This window comes from Carassius gibelio, chromosome B13, assembly GCF_023724105.1.
Source record: "Carassius gibelio isolate Cgi1373 ecotype wild population from Czech Republic chromosome B13, carGib1.2-hapl.c, whole genome shotgun sequence".
Classification (NCBI taxonomy): domain Eukaryota; kingdom Metazoa; phylum Chordata; class Actinopteri; order Cypriniformes; family Cyprinidae; genus Carassius; species Carassius gibelio.
The window spans coordinates 14,290,805-14,305,300 of record NC_068408.1 but is presented as its reverse complement, the minus strand read 5'-3'; the positions used below and the strand labels follow the sequence as shown (position 1 = coordinate 14,305,300).

General features: G+C 35.9%; 2 protein-coding genes across 7 annotated transcripts; both read left to right on the top strand.

Moving 5' to 3' along the window:
• The first annotated feature begins 1,261 nt into the window (after positions 1–1,261).
• LOC127970670 (calcium homeostasis modulator protein 2-like) lies at positions 1,262–3,237 on the top strand. 3 transcript variants are annotated; one of them, XM_052573340.1, is made up of 3 exons: positions 1,262–1,355; positions 1,726–2,352; positions 2,477–3,237. In XM_052573340.1, the coding sequence occupies exons 2-3, from the start codon at positions 1,807–1,809 to the stop codon at positions 2,858–2,860; spliced, it is 930 nt and encodes a 309-aa protein (XP_052429300.1). In that variant the 5' UTR covers positions 1,262–1,355; positions 1,726–1,806; the 3' UTR covers positions 2,861–3,237. The 3 variants fall into 3 exon arrangements, with proteins under 3 accessions (XP_052429300.1, XP_052429297.1, XP_052429299.1); XM_052573337.1 differs by having other exon boundaries at positions 1,263–1,464; XM_052573339.1 differs by having other exon boundaries at positions 1,263–2,352.
• Positions 3,238–6,099: 2,862 nt separating this feature from the next.
• Positions 6,100–12,116, top strand: si:dkey-51a16.9 (RING finger protein 122). Of its 4 annotated transcripts, none has more exons than XM_052573344.1 (6): positions 6,100–7,230; positions 9,623–9,779; positions 10,151–10,193; positions 10,409–10,450; positions 10,838–10,920; positions 11,300–12,116. In XM_052573344.1, exons 2-6 carry the CDS (start codon positions 9,670–9,672, stop codon positions 11,418–11,420), a joined length of 399 nt encoding a protein of 132 aa, XP_052429304.1. In that variant the 5' UTR covers positions 6,100–7,230; positions 9,623–9,669; the 3' UTR covers positions 11,421–12,116. The 4 variants fall into 4 exon arrangements, with proteins under 4 accessions (XP_052429304.1, XP_052429305.1, XP_052429302.1 ...); XM_052573345.1 differs by having other exon boundaries at positions 6,101–6,596; positions 6,696–9,779; XM_052573343.1 differs by having other exon boundaries at positions 6,102–6,596.
• Positions 12,117–14,496: the final 2,380 nt, after the last annotated feature.

The following is a 14,496-nucleotide window of genomic DNA, read 5'->3' as shown; positions in this document are numbered from 1 at the left end:
ATGTAATTTATAAACCTATTGGTTAGCCAAATTAACAAAGTTCAGCTGTCAATTTGAGACCCATTTAGTGTAGACTGGTTATTTCTTGAGCCTGTGTTTTAGTTGTGTTTCTTCTACAGAGGCTCATCTGACTTGTAAAGTTGTAGCTAAAGCACAACCAAAACATGTTCTTCTGCAAGGCCCATGCAGTCTTATTTACTAACCGCCAGCTTCAAATTAAGTGTTACAAATGCTATTTTATTGAATAGTATGCAGAAAATGATCATACTTCCTGAAATATATCACTGAATAATTGTGCAATAATATAGTATAAAAAATATTTTATATATATATATATATATATATATATATATATATATATATATATATATATATATATATATATATACACACATACATATATATATATATATATATAAATATATATATATATATATATATATATATATATATATATATAAATATATATATATATAATAAAAAATATATTGTTTTTTGACATTACCCGCTAGATTTCTGTTTGTAACGATATTAATGGCTCATTCAATTTCAAAACAGACACTTAGTGTGCCATTAAAATTGTAGTTTAAATGATTTTTGGTCATTTTTAATATTAATGTTATGCTTTTGTTATTGTGAAATCATTTTTTTTCCTGAAAATTAAAATAATCGAACAAATACATAATTAAATAAATTTGATTCAATGAGAAAAGGTAACTACTGTACATAACATTTTGAGAGAAAATCTAATTATATACATTAGGAAATAGTAGATGAACTTTATTTTTCATTAAGTTCAAGCCCACATCACTAGGAACTTGGTCCTTTGTTCATTTCATTTTATCGTGGATTTGTTTACAAAGGCACAATTTGACGCAGGGTGTAAAATTCCACCCATCCTGAATTTTTTCCTCCATCATATCCCTTTAGGGACTCAGAAATATTTTGACCCACAGCTGCAGTAAGTTATATTTTATATTATTTTAAAATCTAGAGGACCAGAAAACAGCTGCGGTCTAGTTCATTTTTGATTAGCCATTTTGTGTTTAAAAAATGTTTGTTGCTAGTATACTACCAGTAATAATAACTTGTTTTCATCTTTGTTCCTTTTTTGTTGTTATTGTTGTTGTTTTGTTCCAACATGCAATGTAATTTTAGGTGGAGCTAATTAACAAGACTAAATGTGGGGAGGTGATTTGATTCATGAAGTTGCCCAGCTTGTTTTAGTTAAGAGCACATACTTTCCACTGGGGCTGGAACCATGAAGTTCCTGCTGATGATTCACTGCTGCATGCACACAACCGACAGAGCGCAGGAAAGACCTGACTACTTCAACACAACATGAGCTACCTAAAGTAAACTCATTTCTTTTAAGGACTTCTGTTGCTGTCTGCATTTGTTTGTACTTATTTGTCAACTTTATGGCTGTTCAGGGAGACCATTTGTACCTCATTGCAATGGAATGTAAGTCTCTCCGTTTCTAAATGGTTTTTAGTTTCTAATTTGGGCTCAGTGTCGTGCTGAGACTAGCCCAAAGGGTCTTTGTTCACAGAGCTTTTCTGCATGAAATCGGGCTTTGAATTGAATCTCATGAATCTTCTGATTTGAACACATGCATATTTTTTATGTATCTACGTTTCTCTAGTTTTTAGATTCTGTTTCTGCTTTTCTGAATGATGGTGTCAGATAACAAAGGAGGACTCTTCACTCTCCTGTCTTTGTCAGTGTTTTAGGTCTACTTTACGGAAACTCTCTGAAAGACTTTGTTAAATCTGCAGTAATTCACACTGAGAAAATCAGGACAAGATGGCTTCACTCATCTCAGAAAACTTCAAATTTATTGCGCTCTTCTTCAAGAGTAAAGATGTCATGATCTTCAACGGCCTGATAGGTTTAGGGACAGTAGCCAGTCAGACAGCATACAATATTTTAGCATTTAACTGTCCATGTTCACCAAAGAAGAATTACCTGTACGGCCTGGCTGCCATTGGTGTACCAGCTCTGGCTTTCTTCATCATTGGGTTGATGCTAAATCGAAATACTTGGGACGTTGTGTCAGAGTGCCGCACCAGAAAATGCCGGAAATTATCACTGTCTGCTGCTTTTGCTCTGTTGGGCTCCATTTTGGGGAGAGCAGTTGTTGCCCCCATCACTTGGTCAGTTATTTCCCTCCTGAGAGGAGAGGCGTATGTCTGTGCTTTAAGTGAGTTTGTAGACCCCTCTACTTTGGATCATTTCCCTCCTACTACAAAGACTCCAGAGATCATGGCTCGGTTTCCATGTAATGATGTACCTGCTCCATTTATGAACTACACAAGAGTGATCGAACGCCAGCTAAAGTATGAATCCCAGGTATTTATCACTGCAATATAGTCTTGTTATAGTCCTCAATTACATATACACTTCTAATTTTAATTGGGTATTTACTTAAATGTATGAAATGTATAACTTCCTCTTTTTTCTGTTCTTCATCTAGCTTTTGGGCTGGTTGCTGGTGGGAATCATCTCCCTCTGTGTCTTTCTGCTCCTCTGTCTGAAACACTGCTGCTCTACACTTGGCTATCAGCAGGAGGCGTACTGGACCCAGTATCGTTCCAATGAACAAGATCTATTCCAGCGTACAGCTGAAGTTCATTCTAAATACCATGCTGCTGAGTGCGTCAAGAACTTCTTTGGCTTTGTGGCCTTGGAAGATCAGGAGAAGCAGCTTCTAGAAGCCTGCAAGGAAGCCAAGAGCGTCATTCCCAGAGCTGAGTGGAACCGTATAACTGGGGTTTACATGTACAGAGAGATCGATGACACTCCGGTGTACAGCCGCTTAAACAAATGGGACTTGTTAACAAAAGAGAACACCTGTTAGGTGAATGAAAAACATTTTGTGCGTTCTCTTCTATCAATGTTTTTCATTTATTGTTTTTGTTGTTTCTTCATGGAAAACATGCTTGAGTATTATGTTGATATTTGTCATTTAAGGCTGTAATTCAGTGTTCAGTTTTTTTGCAACTTTTTTTTAAGGAAAATATTATCTGTTTCTAGTTTAGTAGAGAGGATCTGGCAGTTTAAATTGTCATATTTTGATAACGCACAACTATTTAGCATCTGTTTTAAGGGACATGATGTACTCTCAGGTTAAGATGATTTCTTGTTACACTTTTCTCAGCAATAAAGTGCATCTGACAAACATATTTGCTATAACAAAACAAAGCAAAAAACTGTTCAAATGATGTTATTAACTACTACTGACATGTAATTTATTTCATTTAAGAGAGTTAGCAGATGCTCTTATGCAGAATGACCTACAAAAGTGCATTAGCATCATTACATATGAAACCATTGTGATGAACAGATGGCAAGCATGCATTTGTAATGCTATCTGCAATTAAAGAAACGCTTCCTATGCAAATACAAACAAAGTGTTCCCTAGTAAAAAAACAATTTATTTCATGCTACAAATACATTTACATATTTATTTAATTAATAAAAATACCCTGCAATACCATTGTGGCATACTAAACTGGTATAGTCAGTGTGCTAACTTGGAACAGTTAATTTTGTACTTAATGCATTTTAATTGTGCAGTAGTGCTGAAGTCCAACTAAAGAAGACACTGAACTATCAAAGTCAAGTCAAGTTTAATGCAACAGAGTTATGCCAAAGTGCTGTACAACAAAACACAATACATAAAAAGCATGCATTATAATTATAAAAAATTGTAATTAATCAAAAATAACAAAAAATAATCAAAAATAATACAAAAACATTAAAATATAATCAGAGCAAACTGACATCAAAGCCTTAAACTGACATCAATCAAATGCCAGAGAAAACAAATAAGATTTGAGAACAGACTTTAAACTGGCTAGGAGCAAGTCTCACTTTTACAGGCCAACTATTCCAAAGTTTAGGAACTGTACTGTATTTTGGTTGTGTAAAAATGTGGAACTATTGCAAGTATACTTCAGGTACACTTTAAATATCTAGCATTTAAAGGTCATTATGATATTATTCAAAGATAATACAGTCCTCATCAGTATTTACACTGAAACACATTTTAGGCGGAATATTAAGAAATGTGCATTGTGCAAAAGTATTACTCCAAATAAAGTTAAATTACATTTTTATATCAGTACATCTTGAGGGATATGTAAGAAAATATGTTAATAGATTTGAACTATACTTAGTATGAAATAAATGTATTTTAAATATATTACTTTTTTACTAGAGGAAAAAACCTGCTCAGGCTAATACAAATACATCCTACACTCTTAAAAATAAAGGTTCTTTAGTGGCATCTATGGTTCTATGACGAACCATTAACTTTAATTGCACATTAGGTTCTTTGTAGTGAAAATAAAACTGTTATATTAAAATGTTAATCACACTAAGAAAAAAATGGTTCTATTAAGAACTGTTTACTGAAACTGTGGGAGGGTACAAGAACTTTGACTGCCTTGAAAGCTAGAAAGGTGTTTTGAACTTGATTTGTGCAGGGATAGAAAGCCATGGAGGGGGCGCAGCAGTGATGTGACATGGGACTACTGGGGAAGGTTGAATATCAGCCGGGCTGCAGAGGTCTGATTGCACTCACTGGGAGGTTGGCCAGGAGTCATTGCAGTAGCTGATACGACAGCAGATTGGGGCCTATACCACAGTCTGGCAAACGTTTTGCTAGGAGGATTCTGCACGATATGACTGTTGTTAGTATGGAGGATTCAGTAGACAGCTCATTGTCCATTGTGAGACCAAGGTTCTTGGCTTTCTGTGTGGGTGAGATGGTCGAGTTGTCTATTGAAACGACAAGGTCTTGGCAAGGGTGTTTCTTGGCTTGAAGGAACAACAGCTTGATTTTTGATAATTTCAGCTTCAAATGATGGGCATTCATCCAGGCAGAGATGATTGCCAAGCATGCAGTGATTTGTGGTTGTCAGAGGGAAGGAAAAGAGAGGATCAATAGAGCATTGTTCAAATAAAATTGCCAGTTTAACAGAAGCCATGAGCTGATCACATGCTAATTGATTTGGTGTTCAGGGAAAATACTTATCTTTGTTCAGTGGGGTTGTTGATGAGGTGTAGTAAATCATTTCATGATATTTGATCATGGGCCCAGTTAACTGAAGCTGAGAAAGATTTGTTGGTTCACAGTGGCTGGGTTTACATCCAGTCCATTATAAGCAAATTTACCAATTCAGTTCTGTAAAAGTGCATCAAAAAGCTCATGTGACTGCAAAATTTACTCAGAGAAGAGAAGAAAATACAAGATTTTATTTTCATTTAGAAATATTCCTGGCTGAATTTAGTTCAAATTAGTTAACCACAATGTGTAAACAATATGTTACCATGATTTTCTGAAAATTGTTTATTGATATTCTGTGTAACATAATATACATTTTTTCAACTTTGTTGGCCTGACAATTTTTTTTGCCATAAACAATGCCAGTCTAAACAAAAATAATACTCAAAACCAAAGAATTTCAAAAAAATAATTCAGTTAATTTGTATTTAAATTAATAACAATGTAAGTATTTTCATAAAACAACAAGCTTCGCATTTCTTTTAAATCATCTAAAAGTTTGCCCTATTTCACTTTAATTGTGAAAAAGGGTAAAAATTCCTATTTTTGTATTAAAGAGAACAAGGCCAAACATTTTTGTCAGGCAACATTATGCCACAAATGCTATCAAATGAGCATAACTTGACATCTTCAGGGAGATTTAGCAAAAGCACCTTTTACATAACACATTGATATTGTGCAACACGAATCACCAGTATCACCAGCTGCATATTTCCTGTCTGTACATGAGTTCAAAACACTCACTAAATCTCTTGAATAAACCTGTGTAATAAGCTATGTTTTGTTATTTATTCATTTTTGCAGCGACAAAATTACTGACGTCACTGCTTCTGCTTCTTTTCTATTTTTTTGCAATACAGTATAGGGTTGCTCTTAGAGGATCCTAAGATTCCATTCTATTCTATATTTTTCCTCTTGCGTCACACTCTCACTGTTTTCCTTCTGTAGTATCTTACTGTTTTGGTGAGTGCCAGTCAAGCAAAGTGAATCAGCCCTCATTCCCCTCCCAGCCTTGTCTTCCACAGACTCATCAGGGAGAGTCTGCTGGCCTGGCCACTGTCACCTCCTAATAGCCTTCAGCTGGAGAGAAGTAGGATGTAGAGAGAGAGCACCGGCTAGAAAGGGAGAGGGGGAGAGCGAGGAGGGGCGAGTGAAAGGAGAGCTGTGATCCAGACAGCGAATCACATGAGCAGAGATCTGTTTACAAACTGAGCAGGAGAGAAGTCATCGGCACCATTACGTGGAGGCAGGGCTGCCGGAAAAGGCAACAGGAAACGCACAGGAATCTCATCACTTTGTCTGGAAAATGCCTTTTATCCTTTGTGTCTTTGCAGCGCAGAAGCCAGACCAGATGGTGTGAGGAAGACCCAGCTTTGAATGGGCTGCATTCACAAGCTCTCGCTCTGACGGCTGTGTGCCACCGCTCTTCCTCTTCCTTTGTTACTGGGGAAAACGCTTGATTGTAACGTGAGGGTGATAATCTTGAACAGGAAGACTAGTGGAAAGTGGCTGACGACGAGAAGGGGTGAGCCTTGCGACAATGTTTTGAAGATAGACTATGAAATCTGTGACCCTTTGTAATGTGCATTGTCTCTCTCACTGTTTTGTTATCGTGACTGTACAGAGAGGTAAAAAAACAAATGAAAAAAGCCAGTGACAACAACTTCACGTCAAGCGGGGGTAAATGGTGATCCATGGTCGATGTCAAAGATTCTGTGCTGCCACTTGGTTTGGATCATGACGCTGGAAAAAAAAGAGCGCATGGTGTTCTTTTAACTTGCCTGTGGTTGAACAAAACATTGTAGATACCAAGAAGTAGGTGTTGATATTTGTTCCCGTGTTGACACAGGTTTCAACAATGACTGACTTGGCTTTGTAAATGTTTCAACACAAAGAAAACAAAATCTCCCATGCCTTCCTCCAAACGCCAGTGAGGAGCTGGTGGGTGATCGTAATGTGTTAACCAGAGGCGCTGAAGATTCATAGCCAGGTTTTTGTGGTGGGAGTTTTGGGAGTGTAAAACTTGTATTATTCCTCTGGTTTTGAGTGAGGGGATCAACCCACTCCTTTGGCCAGGTTTCAACACTGTCTCTTTGGACACAAGTTACTGGATTATTTGGTATAGCGGAGCAATCTAGCACCAATCCAGTGGCGTAACGGTGAGTATGAATCATAACCCCCTCCTCCTCTTCCCTTCATTTCTAATGGCTACATAATCTGGACAGCTCCATAACCATGTGTTATTCACAGAGCCCCTGACCCTCCCACTGGCTTCCTATCAATGTTTAACTAAAATCCTCCTTATATTACTTCCACCCCCTCCTTCACCTGAAAACCCAAGCCTTTTAACCTTTCTCCTGATGGCACACTCTCTTCCGAGACCTGAACTTGTGCGCAGCTTAGAGAGACAGACATGTGTCTGTATCTATTGTGTGAGACAAAATATTGTGTGGTTGTTTGGCAGCGTTCGACCCTGAGGTCACTTATTATTGTTTCCCCCCAAATGGTGCTTCCTGCCTGGATTGGTGAGGCCTTCACATTTCTTGCCTCCCCCTCAACCCCTCACAGAAAGACCAGATGGTGGCTTTATGGCAGAAAGGGTGCACCACTAATGTTTGTCTTTCTGCACAGACCATTGGCCAGGCTTCACTCTCGTTGCCAAACACTCTCTTGCTCTTTCTTTTAAAAATCTAAATCTGTATACAGTAAGAAAATTCATGATTTAACGGTTGAATAATAAGAAACGAAATATATTACTTGCATTTAAAAGGCTTAAAATTAAAAACACTAAATACTGTTTAAATCATTGTTAACATGTTTATTTAATACATTGTCACTCCATTAGGAACAAGTGGCCCTCAAGCACCATTTTTTCAGTTTTCAGTTGTAGCTGATTGATATTCTAAGCTAAATCTTAGTGTATTTTCATTAACTCCATTTACAAAAAAAGAGCACTGACATCTTTTTTACACTGAATGAATACAGTTTTAATTTATTAAAGCATACTGAAGAGAATATATAGCATAACAACAGCCTTCTTTTTATTATGTTGTCTGTGTGTGTGTGTGTGTGTGTGTGTGTGTGTGTGTGTGTGTGTGTGTGTGTGTGCTCTTGTTTTTGGACATATAAGGACACAACTCTGTATAATGACATGGGTATGACACAGGTATTACAAGGAGAGGGTGGCTTATGAGGACATAACCCATGTCCCCATTTTTCAAAACGCTTATAAATCATAAAGAATTAGTTTTTTTTGAGAAAGTAAAAATGCAGTTTCCTGTGAGGGTTAGGTTTAGGGGTAGAGTAAGTGTAGGGCCATAGAATATACAGTTTGTACAGTATAAAAACCATTACGCCTATGGGATGTCCCCACTTTTCACAAAAACAAACAGGTGTGTGTGTGTGTGTGTGTGTGTGTGTGTGTGGAGCGTTTCTTGTCTGCTTTCGTTTCAATCGGCAGGCACAGTGTAATGAAGTGTTGATGTCTATTCTTTATGCTAACAGTGTTTGGGTCTATGGCAGTCTGAAAATACTGAACATCATGCTACAGAAAACATTTATAGTTTGTCAGAGAACTGAGCAATATTTTTTCTAACAAATTATAGAGGCAACTAACTCATCTTGGATTGAAAGATGACCGTTTTACTCCCAGATACTAAAAGCCTTGTTACATCATGGTTTTGTGTTGCTATTTACTTGTATTGCCTAAGGTTAAACCATTGTTTTTCTAAATAATGTTCACGGCTCTGGAAATTCTCCAATTTGTGATGAAATAGCTTGAACCCGAAAGTCAACATGATAGACTTAACAACAACTTTTGGAGGACTTCCACAAGTCTTGATCAAGTAAATAAACAGCTAGCGAGATAGCTAGTTAAATAAAAACACAACATGGCAGGTTTTTTTCCATCACAACCAAGACAAAGATATAGTATGGTTACATAAATTTTCTTGGAAAACACTGCATGAAAATTCTGTTAAAATTCAGTTAATATGCACATCAACAGCCGTATTTTGCTGTGATTTAAAGATTACATTGCAATATATAATAAAAAAAAAAACTAAACTTTAAAGCATAAGCTATTGCACTTATCTGTTGAACACATCATCCAACACCACTGTTACATCTCTTGTTTTTCAGTTTTAAAAGATGTATTACAGTGAAAAGTTCATGCTGCTCAGCGAGGTCCAACAATGAGAGCAGTGTTACATGGAGTTGAGAAACACGAGGACAGTCCACAGGCTCACAGTATGCAATATGCATGCAGGGGACACTGAGAAGTGTACACATGAGAATCACAGTGATGTGTGTTGTCTTTCAAGGGTCTGACAAAAAGAAATATGCAACCCACTCAAATAACAGATTCATGATGTATGAGTAATAAATAACATATATGCTTTTATTCCATTTCAGTTCTGCATCCATTTTACTGATAAAAAAAAGGATGAGCAAAAAAAGAAATCCTAAGCAGTCTTGAGCTCTCCTGACTCTCACCATAAACACTAACAAACACTATTGACAAAAATCATGCTTTTGTTTGTTCTCTTGCAGCATGCCTATGTGACTCAGATTAACAGATTACAGAAAAGTTCTGCAAAATGACCACAGACATCAGCGGTCGTCTTCCTCTCAATGTCTATGTCATCATTCTTGGGATAGGCCTCTTCATCTTCATGTTGAGCATGATCTTCTGTTGCTACCTGTTCAGGTATCTCAAACTATATAGCAGTTACAATGAAAGTGCTATGGATATTTACACAAAATGAAGATAAACAGCTGTGTTAAGCATCACATAGCAACTGTATAAATGTAGCATTTTATTTCATAGACAATGGTCATTTATAGTTCTTTCCATAGGCATTATAAAGAAAGTAAGGAAAAATATCATAAAAGTCCATTTCAAATTATGAAAAAGGAAAAACAGTGAAATAAAAATGACATTTAAAACAAAGGGGGAAAAACGTAGTAAAGCTGAATGCATTAATACAATGCAAGTACAGTTAATCAAAATGGTGTAGTGAAAAAAGGTGGAAAACAGATTTTTAAATGTATGTAATGCTCCGTTTTTATATTTCACAGATTGAGGCGACAGAGCACACAAGAACAATATGGATATAATGAGGTAATTTATTATATTATACACACACACACACACCCCGTACACACACACACACACACACATATATATATACATATATACATATATATATATATATATATATATATATATATATATATATATATATATATATATACACACACATACATAGATACATACATGCACATGCATATACTCATTATGTATAATATTATTAATATAATATTTTCTTCTTACAGGTCATTCTAAAAGGTCCAGGGAAAAAACTGAGTCTTCTTGGAGTAAGAAACTGCTAAAACTATACTATGTATATAGTTCACTCAAACATAAAACTCTGACATTTCTATAATTTACTCAACCTCATGTCATTTCAAACCTGTATGACTTTCTTCTGTAGAACACAAAACTATTTAGGCTGAATATCCATGCTGATTCCCCTCCCTTATTTAATAAACGTAAAACAGGACCATCCATTAACTCTCACATTCCTTATAAAAAAAGCAGCTTGAAAATTCTGCAGCATATTTTATTTATTTATAGTAAGAGTTTAGATTTTTAGCTAACTATCTACATTATTGTATCAACAATGCTTGGAGCTATCACAATTGTTTAAATTAATAATTAAATGAATACATTAATTTATCAATTCTTTTTCTTTTACTCTGCAGCAGACCTGTGCAGTTTGCTTGGAAGAGTTTCGGAGCCGGGATGAACTGGGGGTTTGCCCTTGTTCTCATGCGTTTCACAAAAAGTAAGATCTTTTACCATCTTGTCTCATTTCTCATTATGTTTCTTTATTCTGTATACTTTTATAAAAATAAAAGATAAGGAAGCTGTAAACATCGATTGAAACAACACATTTCCATTAAAAACATTCAAGCATGTCGATTCCTGACACGCAGAATATTGTTAGAGGCACTAAAACAAGAACCACAAATTAAGCTGTCAAGGCACTGCAACTTAAATATGAGTATTTGCCTTGAATAACACCTGTCCGATTTTTCGGTATTCAAAAACATCCTGCAGTTTCAGCCTGTCATCTTGTGACGTGACCATAAAGCACTTGAGTCTATAGATAGCTGATGCATAACAAACCCATCTCTCCTCTTTTCACTTTGTCTCCTGCTTAGGTGTCTGGTGAAGTGGCTGGAAATTCGCAGTGTTTGCCCCATGTGCAACAAGCCCATCTGCAGGCTCCAGCCAGATCCTCAGCAGGGGGCCGAGGGGCCCCAGAACCCCCTGGAGGTGTGACAGAAGAGGGACGTCACTGCTCAGAGATAGGCAGGCTCTCACACACCTAAGAACAGCGTTAAAAAACACCACAATACTGGGACGGGCAGGTGGGCAGACTAGTCCCAAATACACAACAATCGCCCCTGCCCACCAATCACCAGATTTCTCCTGGATATGTAGATGGGGGGAGGGAGGGAAAGTGGGATTTTCCCAGTGCAACTGAATTGATGTGCCGTATTCTTGGCCATAATGTAGCTTGCAGCAAGATAAATTGATGCCTTGTGGACTCCAAACAGACAAATATTCAGACCAGGACAGATGCACAAAACATGAGGTCTGTAGAATGTCACTGTGGAATATGCGTGAAGTTAAAGAAGTCCTCCTCTAACAGAGACTGTCGTGTTTAGGAAGGCCAAGATACAGAATCCAAAGTGAGGAGCAGCTCAGTGACCTAAAGACCTGACCTTAGGCATCAGTAAGCTCATCGGATTTTACTCTTGCCAATATTTTGACATTTGACACTCATAAATGTGTTTGCTTAGAGTCAGGGAAGTGTTCTGAGTGCTAAAGGGAACTCATGGTCTTAATGAGAACCCATGCTTTAATTCAGAAGCCTCCGAGTCAGACTGGATGAAATTTGGCCTAATTTAAGTTAAGGTGGATGTTTTGTACTGTACATTGTTATCAATAAAATGTAAAGTTTCTGTGATGGAACCAGTTTTTGTGTTCATTCACTTTGTATAATAATTTAAATTTCCATAAATAGATTACTTATTTACTTTGATCACAATGGATTAGCAATATTGGCAATTTATCGTTAGCAAAAAATTGCAAATCACTCATTTGAAGATATTATCAAAATGTTTTAATTAGGTCTATGTATATAACGTATATGTATTTTGTTTACACACACACACACACACACACACACACACACACTATTGTTCAAAAGTGTTTTTTTTTTTTAAAGAAATCAATACTTATTAAATAGAACAAAAGTGTCTGTTAATGTAATTATGTTATAAAAGATTTCTGTTGTAAATCAATACTGTTCTTTTTTAAAAGTCCTATTTATCAAATAATACTTTCCAAAAAAATATTAACCAGCATGACATTGATTACAAAAACGCAAATAAGATTATGCAATTATGCAAATAAGCATCTTACAGTTATTTCTGAAGGATCATGTGACACTAAAGACCTGAGTAATGGCTGCTGAAAATTCAGCTTTGTCATCACAAGATGAAATTACTTTTTAAAAAAGTATATATGGTATAAAACTTTTATTATGGATTTATTAATATTTCACAGTATTACTGTTTTTACTCCATTTTTTATATTTTGGTGAGCCTATAAGAGACTTCTTTCAAAAAACATAAAAAAAAATATCTGTTCATATCTGACAATTGGTCGTATTCAAAGGGAACAGTACTACACTGAAGATACCTTTCTAGCCCTAGAAATTATTCTTGGTGTAACCTACCTCATCAGGTTGATTCAGCATTTTACTGAGTCCATTTCCCTTTAAATCTCATCCTTCCTAGAACATTCTCCATGACTCAATGGAAAGCATCTAATAGGAACTCATGACTTGTGTGATAACTTAATTATCTTGTTTGAATTGGTCTTAATTTCATATCTGTTGTGCTTATTCTTAGTCCAACAGTCTACAAAACACAGTGATGAAAGGCTTGTTATTCTAAAAGCTTCACTGATGAGCTTCCATAATCTTTCTGACCCATTGTGAACTTGCTAGCAGCCGAGGAACACAGGGAGATTTTCTCTGAGTGATGGACAAGCATGTTATTATTCTTGTTATGACCTATTAAAAGGAACAATATTTCTGAGCTGTACAAACTGACTTAATACATGGTGAATATCTAATACTTGAGGATATCGGAGACTTTTCCAGGATAAAATATTGCCTCTGACAGTGGCCTCAAAAAGTGATAATATACACAAGACTAACTTCACAGCTATTTCAAGAAACTAGCATTTTATATGCATACTTAGTGGATTTGCTTTATGGACTGTAGGCACACATTGGCATGCATTTATGCTATGATTTACTCTAGCTAGATCAGTTAGCTAACTGCATGTTGCCAGTGACACCACTGTGAAACACTTTCTGGTGCTCAAACTGAACACTGAACACTGGGAGTTCCTCTGAATGGCTGTGGAAATAGACCATTGTCCTCTGCATAAATACTTAAGAGGGGATTTTTATCTCATCAAGGAGGAAATTAAGGCATATACTTCACTAAGTGGTTAAATAAGATCTTGTTTGTGTAGTAAAATGAATTAAAGCAAATGAAAACAAATGACGTTTAGTAACAGATGATGTACTTGCGTGTTGTCTTGGGAGTATTACTCTTTTTGTTTTCATTTGCTTACGACGTTTTACAATTAAAAGCATCGAAAATGCATTCACAAACGCTGAAAAGAGTAATCTGAGCACCACCTGGAGTCAGAATCATGTCATGACAATATATTCATTCAGCGAAACTTAATCAAATTTCGTAAGCATTTATCAAAAATAAATAAATAATGACCTGTAGAAATACATGGCTTAAATGAAAAATCTGACAGAAAAATCAAGTATTTGTTTGTGTTTAGTTTTATTTATTTTCTTTTTTTTTTTACACGAAACCAATCTCCTGAAGAAAAAGAAATGAGAACCTAAAACATTTCTAAAAATAACTTTGTTACAATTGTTTTAAAAAATAAAGTTCACAATAATTTTAACCACAAAACGTTTAGCCGATATGTTTTAGTGACTTTGGTAGTCGACGGTGTTTTTATATGGACGATAGATGGCGATATTTATCAAAAAGTAATATAGCCTAAGCAGACTGCAGCATAACACGAATAAGAAGGACTATCGTTCAATATCCACACTTTAGGTAAAACATAATCACTAATCGAGTATTTCCACAGATTATGTATTAGATCTATATAAAGGGAATTTTTTAGATGTGTCTTATATGGGTTGAATTTAAGATGAGTGTCTTGAGCCAAGTGAGATGCTGTAATCTCAAACCTCTCTCAGCTGAATTAGTGCATCCCAATTTTTAACAGAGATATTTACTGGGTT

Bases quoted from the DNA above. Each gene is read 5' to 3' on its own strand.
- LOC127970670 (XM_052573340.1), top strand. From the start codon at position 1,807: ATGGCTTCACTCATCTCAGAAAACTTCAAATTTATTGCGCTCTTCTTC. The intron at 2,353-2,476 runs GTATTTATCACT...TTCTTCATCTAG, and splicing joins AGCTAAAGTATGAATCCCAG to CTTTTGGGCTGGTTGCTGGT.
- si:dkey-51a16.9 (XM_052573344.1), top strand. From the start codon at position 9,670: ATGACCACAGACATCAGCGGTCGTCTTCCTCTCAATGTCTATGTCATC. The intron at 9,780-10,150 runs GTATCTCAAACT...TATATTTCACAG, and splicing joins TTCTGTTGCTACCTGTTCAG to ATTGAGGCGACAGAGCACAC. The intron at 10,451-10,837 runs GTAAGAAACTGC...TTTACTCTGCAG, and splicing joins AAAAACTGAGTCTTCTTGGA to CAGACCTGTGCAGTTTGCTT.